Genomic DNA, 13,882 nt, shown 5'->3' with positions numbered 1-13,882 from the left:
CTGTGAATTGTGTATTGATTCTGAACATCTGGAATTGGCAATGTGCCAACTAAATGGTTTGGTGTCGTTTGTTTGTTGTTTTTTTTTCCCCAGAGGTGATAGTTTCTGCTTTTGCTATAGAAACTAGGAGAGTTTCTGTTTGAGTGCTTAATAGTCTAGTAGTTGAAAGGAAAATAGTACCCGTGGGATGATCTGTGTTTGCAAGCAAGCCATTTATGGCTCTCAGTTACTAACACATTTATTTTAGTGTGTGTTCCAGGATGCTGACAATATTTGGACTATTCATTCCCAGATAGAATATACTACCATGTCTCTATCATGAATAGCTAGGGCTGCATTGTACTCATTGCCTGTGGCTTCTGAGAATTTCATTGTTCTTTTGACAATACTGAGAAATTAATTTGCACTGTTTCATAGTGCTGTGACTCCCATACTGCAAACTCCATAAGGCATCGACTTAATGACCAACACAAGTGCAGTGGAGCATGTTAAATTACATGTTTACAAACATATTGAAACTTGAAAGTAGAGAAAACAGTTTATTTAACCTTACAATAAATTTTAATAATAATAGAATAGCTTAGATAATCTTGTCTTAATCTGATTTTTTTTTCAATTTATAAAAAACTGAAACATAGTTGACAATGATATGGACACAAAAATACTATTTGCTATGTTTTATTTTCTACAATCTGGTTAAAAGTAGCATGCAAGTAATTGAATAAAAATGCTTGTATATATGACTTATTTTGAAATAACAATTATACCAGCAATGGATAAAAATCTTACCATGAAAGTTTAAATGAAAGTACGACAAAAAGAAGAGTAAACAATTTTTTAACCTGAAAAATGTTCTTTTCCCTGTTATCTTTCACATATTCCATTAATTTAATAATGTTATGGGCTCTGAAAACATATTTTCATACATTTTAAATTGTTCTTAGATTGTTAAATTGTTTTTTCCTTTGTAATTGATAACACTATGAAAAAGGCGTGAATAATTAAGAAAGCTGGATTGGCTGGAGAGGAATCTTGTATTTACACAGGCTAGCCCATACTGCTCAGCAATCTGATGAAACCCACCTGACTACCATGTAAGTCTGGTACCAGCTGGCATGTATTGCATGCATGGACATAGATTTCTATGAAGTTGAATGCTTTTCATCAACTTACCTAGCTGGATGAAGGCATATTTTGCACCACATTTGGTCATTCTTGTGCTTTCTAAATACAACCGTTTGTAAAAATATGCACGTTTCCTTAAGGTTGCCAAGTGCATGCTAAATATTAACAAACAGAATGGATAATATGCAGATTGACACTTGGTTTAAGGCATATCCTAGTTTTAAAGAGCTATCATGATGTAATTCCTGTAGTTACTGCCCCTAGAAGGGAACTGGATGCTCCCAGGTATCTCACTCCAGTGAAACCTCAGCAGCCACCCGAAGGCAGTTGTACATCTCCTGTGGCAGGTCAGCTCGAGTGAGATTGTTTCCATCCAGGCGCAAATGTGTGATCTTGGAATAGGTCATTGGCCCAACAACCTTACAGAAGCTGCTCAATGGGAACTCTGAAACAAAGGGAACATGAATGAGAGAAAGCATCAATAGTTAGGACAAATAGGACAAAACCATTATTTTTCTGCTTTTTTAATGTTATTTGGAAATTTTGACCTTAAATTTATTCTACTATTTTTCAGTATTTTCCATGTCCACTGATGTAATTCCCCATGAGTTTACTGGAACTTGAGGAGCTTGTGTTAGGAGAGGTTCTTTCCATTAGTTGTGAGAGGTTCAGAATTTCAAGACTGAGTTTTTCAAGTACTATGTGCTCCCAGTACCCATTTGATCTTTAAGACTTAGATGTTATATAGAGGTCTAATCTGGCATTTAGAAAAAAGGAAAAAAATGAACCTTCAATAAAACTGGAGATGCAGAGGGAGGAATTAATCATGCTGGATACATCATGATGGAAGAGTAAAACAGTGCTACTTAAGATACTGAAGGAAGTAAAAAATTTCTGGAGAAATTAAAACCATGATACGGCCTTACCCTTAAGAACAGGCAGTCCAATGGGAGTCTGTGTCAAATACTGTTTTGGATGTGTCATTTTGATTTACTAGTTTCCAAATGAAATTTGGGTCTGGGGTTGGAGGGGAGTTTTACATTTAAATTCTACAGTTGAACCTTTCCAGAACAGCAGGATTAGAAGGTGAGTATAAATGTAAAAAAGATTTATAAAAATATTTATATTCATTGTAATGCATATATCATGATATATATAGCCTCTATTAAGTTGAAGTATTATTTGGTTCACATAACACCAGACAGGTCTTGAGTGGAAAACTATGTATTGTATCTTACAAGCAGTATTAACTGTAAGCTAGAAATTACATGAAGCAGAGAAATTCTGTTCTCAGTATACATAAGCACACACATATACATATTATATACTTCTGTCATGCAGAGAAGATCTATCCTCAAGAGAGAATGTATGTGAATAAACCTGATGTCCCCTGCATACCACATTGTGTAATTCTGCAAAGATGGTCCTTCATTCTCACCTGTGTTTCCTTTGAGTCAGACAGAGGATTAGTCTATTGAAAAGCTCCATCACTACTAAAGAAGCAGTCTGAAAGGCTTGTTCTTCTTCGGGCCATTGACATCAATTGCATTCACACAGAAAATATTTTAAAGGGACTCCTTCAACGAACCCATTCACCAGTATGCAGACAAATTTCATATCTTCAGGTGCTTTTATGTTGCAAAGGACTAGCTCTCATAATTTCTGAGAAATCAAGGTAGTGTTCTTAAAATCGGCTGCCATTTTAAATACCAATCATAGGTCATTCATGGACTTTTGAAAACACCACCTTATACATCTTTTCTGCGTGACTATTTAACTCATCTAAGAAAATGTGATGACCTACATCATGTTGTAGTACTAAAGGAAGTGGAGGAAGTATCTTTCATATCTCCACTTTAACTTCAATTGGATTCTTTCAGAACTGGCATTACAATAATCTGCTATCATTGGTGAAACATAGCTTATGTAAACTAAGTATAAATGTACACCCACCTGTACAGGCAGCTCTTTAAAGCATGATAGCTTAGGTAATTTTTTGGACACAGAGATACGATGTTGAAGAATGGGGAAAGATTTGTGCATCTTTCACAAAATAAGTTGTTTTGAGCAGGGATTAAGGAAATGTATTTCAAATGTTAGATCTTGATCACCAATTTGATTAAAGCAAATGATAACAACTTCCTAGATTTTCTTTATTGTACAGCCTTCTTTTGGAAGGGTGAGAGATAAAATGCATCCTTAATGGCACATTTATTGGGCAGTCCATATTGCAATATAGTATAATTTTAAGACTGCAGACCAATTCTGATACACTTCTGATTCAGAATGTACCAGCTGAAGTGAACTGATGATTCTTGTGAGTTAGGATCATATAATCTGAGAGATGTCTATAGGATTAGATCTGTGGGGAATTTTGCTGAGTAACATAAGTTCCTGAGACTTTGAACTCATTTGCTTGGCCTACAGGCTATACCATTGACTATTTAGGTCCAGTTTTCTGCAGATAGTTTGGGTGTAATTCATAGAGATTAAAATAAACATGAATTCTAATATAGATTTTTTTTTCCATTTTCTTGTCATTCAGGAACCATATGGTAAGTATATTTTTGTTGAAGGCAGACATTTAAAAACTTTTTAAATTTACTTATTTGTTTTTTCCATATAGTTACTTTTGAGCATAAATACTGACATTTGATTGCAAAACAAGGTATGCTTATACAAGTTGGGTAGATGCTTAACTACTCAAAGGATGTAAACTTCATGCATGTAAACCACAATATTTATCTGTGTTACCAAAATACTCATCTGTGCTGACTGTTTATGAGATTGAAGCCACTTTGGAAGTGGATGCAGATCTAGTCCTCACAGAAGTCAAAGGAACTCTGTCATGGACTTCAGTGGGATTTGGCTCCAATGTTTGGTGCACACTGTTTGCATTTGGGTATTAATTTTTTATACAGTTCATATAATTATCAGTTGTTACAAGCATATTAAAAATGTTTGTTTTCTAATTACAGTCTCTACTAGCAGAAAATAAGATAAGTAGGTCTGGTGAACGCGCTTGATGTGCTGTTACCTATACGATCTGTATGGAAACTGCAATCAGTAAGACTAGAGCACTGTTGCATAAAATATGTCAGTAGCTTACTTCCTCCTTTATTAAACTTATTAATGTTGCTGGTGTTAAAATGACTTCCTGAATTTATAATATTCAGGTTCAGAGGCAGTGTACCTGGAATTTTGCCACTAGTGTGGCATTCATATTTTCCCAACACAGAATTCCTGCATGAGCCAGACACTGAGAGAATAAGAAGGATTGAACAAAAATTGCATTTTCATCTGAACAATTATTTTCTCACTAGAAGTGTCTGTCACCATAAGAAAGTCTGATATTCTAACAAACTACCTGAATATTTGAAATATCTGGGGGGGGAAAAAAATGAGGAACAGGCATGTCCTCTCCTCTCCTCTCCTCTGCTCTCCTCTCCTCTCCTCTCCTCTCCTCTCCTCTCCTCTCCTCTCCTCTCCTCTCCTCTCCTCTCCTCTCCTCTCTCATACCTATAAAGCAAAATGGGAGCATAGAAACACTTATTTTTTAGACAGAATTAATTTTTTACTATATGCTAGGTGAGAGTATATCCCTTATACATCAGGAGTGTAAGCAGCCTTTAGCTGAGAGGAAGATTAACTGTGCAAAGATTCCTTGTTCAGGCATGCAATATAGTGGACAATCCTAATGGGATCTGAAGTCCCATAGTCATCCTTACTGCTCTGTGGTCCCACAGTAATCGTATGTGAGTCATTTCTGCACAGGCCATTGTAAAAAAACCCGTTTGGGATTGGTGGAGTGAGCCAAATAAAAGACCATAAAGCACCTCCACAACTAACTCTGTTTAGAATAAGTACAATTATGGTACAGGTACTGATCCAGCCGATGGACTGGAGCAGAATATGTGGCCCCTTAACTGTCCTCTGGAACATTTTCACATTCCCCCTTGTTATACTCTATTCACATGGTATCTTCTTGCTGGGGTTTCATATGGAAGCAACAACTCTCTCCTTAATCCTTTACAAGTACAAATGAAATATGGAGAAGTCCGCCTGTATATATATATGTATATATAATCCTAATGGCATCTTAAAGCATGGTAGCAAACCACTGTTGTTATTAAACAGAAAATTCCACCCTTAAATTACTACTAATAAGAAATGATAAAAAAAGAAGTTTCAGTTTAGAAGTTACAGTTTAGGTTTGAGGTATGGAGAAAGCAAAAGGCTGATAAACCTCCCATGGTCCTATGCTAGCTTGGAGATCCCCAGCTAGCATTAAGTACAGTAGATAGAGTATACAGCTGATACCTAACTTACATTCAATGTAAAGGATGAGCTTCAATATATTAGTCAGAGATCAGAGGAGTTACTCTGTGTTTTTCTTCATTCCAGTTTGCTATCCATTTTACCCACTGCTCCTTGCATCACAGATGAAGGCAGAACATACTGAAGTGAAGCCAATTCTGCTACAATTTTTTCTATGTGTATATTCATCAACTCTTGTTCAAAAAGCTCAAAGTCACTCAAATGAGGGTATTTCTCAAACAGGTCATTTTTTATGTATGGTAATGCATAATGACTGTAGCAAACCCAGGATGAAACTCATGGACAATAATTTAGAGAAATATTTCCTTTCTTTCTGGTAATATCAAAAGGGTTGGAACCAGATTACTCTTTCTTAGACAAATATAAATGTTAATTGCTAGCCTAAAGGTACCTGAGAAAAAGGGAGACAGTAACAAATTAAGAACTCTGGAGAAATATATTTATGTTAGGTTTCAGTGTAAGTGAAAACTTTAAGCTATGTAAGCATAATCTGAAAGATTATAATCTGAAAGATTATACTTTTTGTACATTTTAGGACAAATTATCATTACCCCTAAAACCAAAGTCTCTCTCTCATAATGTATGTGTACCATGGGCCATGGTATGGAAGGGAAGCTGGCCTTGTTTACAGGCATACTTACACAAATCTCTGGCAAATTATAACGTTCTATTAAAAAAAGAAACTAGTCATTTGTTTGAGGCTCAAATACTCAAACGTCAATCAACTCAATTTTTAGAAAGACTAAGCACTCACAGTTGTAGGTCAAGTGTAGTGAATAGTGAGTTGCAAAGGCTTTGATCACCCTGTAACTGGTACTTAATTAAACTGAAATGCTTATTGCTAACTAGATTTTGTCCCACGTCGTCAATTAGCATCTTAGGGAACACAATATTATGCCTGTGAAATTAGATAGTCAAGAAAATTTATGATTGAAGTCTGCTAGATTTTATGGTTAAGCAAAAACCAGTAAATCAGAGTTCTCTTGCATCAGTCCATAGGGTAGCAATGACGGTGCAGCAGTAGCCGGTGCACACCCACTCCTCACACCGTCCCCCTCTGCTGCTGACCAGCACTCTGGAAATACAGCTTTCATTGCAAAATTAAATTGTTGTCACAGTCCTTGGCTCAGAAGTCCTTGGAAGTGTGAATGGAAAGCAAACTCAGTACCTGAGTGTCTTGCAGAAGGCTCAGAACAACCACTCTAAGCAGCGAAAATTGCCTCATACATCTCATGAGAAATTAAATGTCATCATTGTTAGCTCTTTTAGGAGAGGGAGAGTATCTGATAGAGTTCTACAGGTCACTGTAGTGGTGCCTCAGGTGGGAAGCATTAACTCATTGTTTTCCCTCATCAAAACAAGGAACTGAGAAATAATAGGAAAAAAAAATCATAACATAGAGGAAAATGTGAAGCATAGTAAATACAAAATGTTTCAAAAGGTCTTGCCGTCTGTCTGGTAAGATCTGCACTAAAACATTTGGCTTTAAAGGCTACACCTGTATGGAGTTAGGTATGTATGGAATAGCTAACACTGATATCTTAAACCCCTGATGGATACAAGCAGGCAAACAGAAGAGGGGGTTTTATGGTTTGCTTTATGCCAGCTAGCAAGATGATATAAGTCCTCTTGCAGAAACACTGTTATGTTTGACAGATCTGCCTCTCCGTCAGGGACCACCACTGACAGAAGTGCAGCTGGAGAGCTTCTGAGGAGATGGTGAGGCCTCTCCAGCTCTGCAACACCTCTTTCCCACCCCAGGATTAGGACAGCCTTACAAGAGCCCTGTCTCAGTAGAAACCTCCATGATCTCATGCAAGGTATGACATTTATTGACTTCAGAAGGAACATTTTTTCAAATCATGATTGAATGGAGGCAAGCTTGCCACCTGATCATATGATGTGGGAAATGGGAATGAAAAGAAAAAACAACAGGGGCAGCTCTTTGGATTTCAAGATGGGTTTGGAGGGATACTGCATGAGAGAAGGGGGGAAAGGGAAAAAAGCAGCTACTTTGTTGTATCTTTTTCACTGTGCCTTGTGCCTGATACTTTAAGAATTTGTTGTCTTCTCCCTCTCTCCTCCCTCCAGCACCTTCACTACCAGCCTCCTGAAAGGTTACACATACCATAGTCAGATCCTCAGCTGATATCTGTCTCTTTTTGCTGACTTACGAATTCTGAACATCTTCCACACTGATCAAAATTTTCCCACTCTTTTTTCCTCAGTTGTATAAGACAACTCCATTGGCTTCTATGGAGTTACTCCAAATTACATGAGATGAGAATTTGACCAATAATACCCACATTAGTATGAAAACAGAAATTTCTTTCTTTAAGGTTAGTCTGAGTAGCTATCAGATAAATGTCTGTCTTTTACCATTAATGTGGACAACAGTCAGAGAAATGTCAGTGTGCTAACAGTCTAACCAGTACCATTTCTTCAGACTGGTTGGTCTACCCTTTCAGATACTTGCATTGACCATCAGTGTCTAGACTGCGGTAAATATTAATGAAAATACGCAAATTTAACTCACTGTTAATTTTGTTGACTTGGAGGTAGAAGTTTTCAAGGTTCTCACTGACAGTTGGAATACTCTTTAGCTGATTGAAGGAGAGATCCAACTCAACCAGTGATGTGATATTGAAGACATTGCCTGGTATTCCAGAATCTGTTAATTTATTGTGGGATAAACGTAAATATTGCAGGGCTTTAAAACCTTGGAAGTACTCATCAGGAACATTGGAGATCTGGTTATTATCAAAATACAGCATGAGTAAGGAGTGAGGCAGTCCTGTTGGTAGCTTTGTAAGTCGATTGAAGCTTAAGTCAAGATACAAAAGTGAATTCAGGCCTTTAAAAGCCCCAGAAATAGAATCTGCTTTCAGCTGGTTGTTCTGGAGGTGAATGACAGTCAGATTCACCAGCCCCTCAAGTGCACCAGGATTGACTTTTGTGATCTTGTTGTGACTTAATTGCAGGTCATCCAGAGTTTTGGGGAGTGGTCCAACAGCTTCAGTCAAATTGTTGTAGTTAATGTGAAGTTTCTTCAGATGCTTTAGTTTAGAGAAGACTCTTCCCTTAATTTTTGAATTTTCCAAATGGTTGTGATCTAGGATCAGCCACTGTAGGTCTGTTACATTATCAAACGTATTCTCTTCAATGCCTTCAATCATGTTGTTTCGAAGATAAAGGTATTTTATTCCACTTGGTACAATCGGAATGGTTTTCAGTTTAAGATTGTCACAATACATGGCAGTAGGGTAGCTTAAAGGACAATTACATTCTGGGGCACAGACTGCAGAGGATGGCCCAAAAGGATCATAACCATAATCATCTCCAGGACCATAGTCATATTGGCAAAAAATGCCACTAATCAATAACAGAAAGACAGGTAGGGAGTTTAAAGTCATCTTTGCAATGTGTCTTGTCCCTGTAGGGTGAAAGAGAATAAAAAAGTTATAACTTTTTTTTTTTCTCTCTTTCAGCAATATTTGAAATTTTACCACATAAAGATTATAATTAAAAACTAATTAATTTAGGCTTCCTGTTTAAAGCTATTAATTAAGAAAAAAATATTATTTTATTAGTATTGCATTGTTACTACTATAAACTGCTATCAAGCATTCCTAATATACTGAATTGCCTCATATCTAAATAATGTGGCAATTTGACTTAATTCTGAAAGAGCCAGGGAAGTTACAAACTAAGGGTAATGATCTGCTGTATAGTGTGTTGTTAAGATGCCTGTAGCTTGAAATATCTTCTTCTCATGGATCATGTCCTGTAAAGCATGGTCCACTAAGTTTCATATTCACCTAAAGAACAAACTAATAGAAATATATAGCATATTCTTCTGGACATGTCAAACAAGCAGCACTGCTTATGTGTGCATGAGTATACTCTATCTAATATGGATCTACGGTGGATCTGAAATGACTGAATTTCAGATAGAGCAAATGTTCTTGCAAATTCTATAGATAACAATAAATGTGTTGATTACATTGTATGACCATTCTAAATCAACAGAACAATAAAGCACTGGCTTCACATAGTTGATCTTCCAGTTCACATACAGCAAAAGGAAGTTCAGTGTCCTTGGGGATGTTTTGCTGTGATCCGATATGAGTGGTCTCACCTTACTTTTTAAGGGCATACCTTTCTCGTCAGATACTCCACAAGATGCTAATCTGTGAAGATTAGTATCTTGCTTTTATTTCTTACTACCTAGATAGATGTTGTGTTGGAAAAGTGGGTCTAGCATCACTGAAGTCAGTGAGCTTACTTTGTTTTTCATGAGTAAAAGACAAGGCTTGATGTACTCAACTACTCTTCAGAGAGTGAGATGATTAAGAAAATCCTTAGAACCTTCTTGTTCTCAAGTAATTTCAGAAAGTATGTGATGCCTGTAAATAGACCACCAGACATTGATATCAGATCTGGGCAGTCTTCCAGCAGAGTAAGTTAGTCTTGCTATTGGCATTGTTTAGTGTTACACAGAGTACATAGTGTTAAAATGCAGGGCCATAGCTAGAAAGTCTTCCCTAATTCTAAATTTCCTTGCTTTTATTGACTTGATAAAAGCCACATCACATTCTAGTCAGCTAACAATCTAAACTAAAGTACCTCTAGGCAGGGCCTATTGATCTCATGCAGTACAGCACAAAGATTTTTTAAAAAATGTTCTCGTATTATCTCCAGTCAATCACCCACAAAGTCCCTCTGCTAGATACTAAGCTGCTGTCCCCTGAATAAGGAGGATGATTGCATATCATTTCCATGGTGTTGGTCCTGTCACATTTACCTAATTACAAACCATAGTTTAGAGCAATCATTGAACTATGAGTTACCAGTGTAATTTCCTATGTCTGTTCTTCATTACTGCATGAGAACAAGCAAACTTAACCTTCAGTCCCCTGCTGGCATAAATAAGTACAGCTCCTCTGAAAGCAAAGACACTGCAGTGACACAATTCAGCTCCAAATCTGGTCCTATTAGTCTGTACTAAACGTTAAGGATGGGGGACTAACTGCTTCTGTATTCAAAGTATAAGAGAGAGTGTAATGAACTTCTTGGACTACACTCTTTGGCCTTACAGTGACATTTTCATACATCTGCATCATATTATAGTCTTACTGATAAAGTAGCATAAATATCCTATTTTAAATGCAAATTCCATTGTTCTTCTAGTTTCAAATTATATTTGTAATGCTAAATTTTATTATTGGTATCATAGGCTGACAGTTCTTTTAAATAGTATACAATATTTAACTGCTCTGCAGAACCCTGGAAGTAATTAAAAAAGTTAGATAGCAAGTGTTTTGAATTATTTTAGCAACATCATTTTAAAATGTAGGTGACAATTCTGTAGTGCAAGGGCATATGAGCATGTGTGTGACATAAAATAGCACAGCAAAGTACATAAGTAGAGTAGTTATTTTATTCATGGATTTCTCATTCATGTATCTAAATGTTTCTCTGTCAGAAGTGTAAAAGGTAAATAGATCCTGTACACATGCTTGTTTGTTGCACTGAACTGTATTAATCCAAAAGATAAAATCAGAATACATTCTTAGACATTTATCTTGTAACATAAGCATGCTTGAACTAATTGCCTGTGTTTGTTCTAACCAGTTACGTTGTAAAATAACTGTGAAAATATTTGTGAAGTTGCTCAGGCAACTTGCCAAAACATACTAAATGGCAAATCCATGATTTTGGAAAAGTGCTTACTACAGTAGAGCAGACAAACTATTCAAACTATTTTGGAGCTAGTCTATACTACCTTAATTCTAAAGTTGTTGTGAAACAAAATAAATATAAGCTTATCATTCAATCAGCCTTAAACTAAATATACCTTAATTCTGCAGCATAACATCTTACACAGTTTGCAAAATATTTAATTTTAAAAAGTTTCAACAGTATATTTAAAATGTGTTTTAAAATTAACTGAAAATTTCAAAATACCTATAATTTTCCTCTCATTGTTTACCTGATTAATTATTTAAATATCAGGATACCTTGTCTTTTTGTAAAATGAAGCAAAATGATTTAACAGATGGAGTCTGTGGAGCTCTTACTAATAGATTATGAATGAATAAGTAAGCAGTGAGTAGTCTTACAAATTTCTTTGTACTGTACATCAACTTTTCATTTGAAGTACAACAAAACAGACTGTGAAAAAGTGCAACAATGATGCACAAAATATGTGAGGTTGTTTTAAGGAAACTGAGAAAGCGAATCCACTAAGCAACTGTTGATTTGTGTTCAATTTACAAATTGGCAAACTTATCCTGACATGTTTTCACGTCCCCGTTACAGCTACATTTAAATAGCTGAACATTACAGTTAAAACATGCAGCAGCACTTACCTTACTGCCTTGAAGCTGCTTTCCTTAATTCCCAGAGCAGATGCAATAAGGGACTGTATCGACCAATATATGCTGTAAACAGTGTCAGGAGGTAAAATCTGCCAGATCCTCTGTGTTACAAGAAAAAAAAAAAAAGCCCTAGTCACGCTGTTCTCTGAAGCTGCTATGTCATCATGGTGATCTTGTGGTGTGGCATGTACAAAAATGCAGCTCTCTAATGAAGTGCAGGTGGATACCATATTTTGTACAAGGACAACCCATCTGTTATTCCTGTGGGATGAGAGAATGATCAGTGTTTCACAAACCTGAGAAAGTTTAGACCAATAGCCATAGCCTTCTACAAGGAAATTTTGTATTTTAGAGGGAAAACATTTTAGATTGTAAAACAAATTACAAACAGACTTTTGTTTTCCAACTTATTTTATACTGCTAGACATGAGCTAACAAATAGCACTCAGACCTCAATGCTGCTGTGCTTCTTCAGCCAAGTGACTCATTCATTTTTCTGCCTTTTTCTTTAACTATCTTATGTCCACAGTAAAATATCCTCAATAAAAGTTCTAGCTTAAGGATCAGAACCAAAGCTGCAGGATTATCTTTGAATTATAACCTTTTCCGCAACATTAAATACCGAGTTCAAAGTTTCTTCTTCAAAGCATTGGAATTTATTAGGTCTGGAGATTTTCTTTGGTGATTGAATGTATGTTTGTTTAATAAAAACACATCCCAGGAACGGTTTTTCAGCAGTTACTGTAAACTTACTTTTTATACATTTGTTCGTTTTTGCACTTACAGCTTTCTTCTGCTTTTCAGAATCTGGAACTACTCAGCTTTACGTTGTCTGTTTCTTATTCCATGGATGTAGTTCAAGAATGCATCTTAAGGCTTGGATGAGATGTTATTTTCACCAGGCAATGCCAAAAAATAATGCACTAAGATAGTAACTGTTTAAAGTGGGTCTTAATGTTTCAATAAGAACCTTCCCTTATCTCTAAATGGTGGATGTCTTCCCTTTTTATGGGATGCAAACTCTTTTTTATAAAGTTGGATGGGGACAAATGTGAAATGTGCATATAGAAAACATGCACAAGCCATTTTAAAGAGTCTTATGTGTTTAATTGTATTTGACTGTTGTGGGTACAGATCAATTTTTTTTTTATCTGTTATCAACTGGCTATCTTTATGAAAAGTCATGGTACGGGATGTGGCTGGGCTGAAGAACCCTAGCAGCTTCCTGAAGAAGAGGAGCCTGGATGTGGGCTTCCCCCAAAATCTGCTGCTGATGCATCTGGGCCTCCACGCCAGCGCAGGTTACTGGGAGCAGGGAAAGGCCTGGCATAATTCAGTGCCCTTCACAGAGAACAGGAAAGACACCAAACGATTACAGACCTCTGTGCCTCTGCAGTAACACAATTAGCAAACAATTTGCTCAAGACAGAGTGCCAAGTGCCAGTGCAGCCCATGGGGAGTGAATGTTACTCTTTTGATGTTCTGACATCGCGCCTGTCCCCCCTGGTGTGGGAGAACCATTTCCTCGTTAGGAAACATGCTGATGATAGACCATGACTACATTACTCATTGAATGATGCAAATAAGTGAATGTGAAGCAGAGGGAATACGACAGTGAATTAACCTAAGTAGGTGAAGAAGCGTGCATAGTATCAGAACTAGAAATGTAGAAGTGGATAAAGCTGTTGTTCTGCGTGTGGACAAACGGAGACCAGATGGAGTTTCTCATGCACAGTATGATACTTATCTGAAAATTACAGCATTAGTTTCAGCTGACCAAGGAAAACCTAAACTGTAGCCTTGACTGCAAATGGGGCAACAAGCAGGAACATTCAGCAAAAGATCAACTGGAATGAAGAAAAGATTTTTAACACAGAAAGAGACGCCCTTTAAGGCAATACTGGGGTTTGCTCTGTGGAAGAAGGTACAGCAAGCTGAGCAATCAGGCATAATGTTTGTAAAGAGAATTTTAAAATTCATGGGAAAGGCACTAGTTGTGTTTTCTCTGATTAAAGATTTTTTTTGAAGGACAAGCTCAA

At 36.6% G+C, this 13,882-nt stretch overlaps 1 protein-coding gene across 1 annotated transcript; it reads right to left on the bottom strand.

The window, feature by feature from the left end:
• Window positions 1-526: 526 nt before the first annotated feature.
• Window positions 527-11,981, bottom strand: LUM (lumican). The gene is made up of 3 exons (XM_050900956.1): window positions 11,835-11,981; window positions 8,000-8,896; window positions 527-1,570 (listed from the first exon to the last, which is right to left on the bottom strand). The coding sequence occupies exons 2-3, from the start codon at window positions 8,874-8,876 to the stop codon at window positions 1,416-1,418; spliced, it is 1,032 nt and encodes a 343-aa protein (XP_050756913.1). The 5' UTR covers window positions 8,877-8,896; window positions 11,835-11,981; the 3' UTR covers window positions 527-1,415.
• Between the last annotated feature and the right edge of the window lie 1,901 nt (window positions 11,982-13,882).

Source organism: Gymnogyps californianus, chromosome 1 (genome assembly GCF_018139145.2).
Source record: "Gymnogyps californianus isolate 813 chromosome 1, ASM1813914v2, whole genome shotgun sequence".
Classification (NCBI taxonomy): Eukaryota; Metazoa; Chordata; class Aves; order Accipitriformes; family Cathartidae; genus Gymnogyps; species Gymnogyps californianus.
The sequence above is the reverse complement of the archived record's forward strand: the minus strand, read 5'-3'. Positions and strand labels throughout refer to the sequence as shown.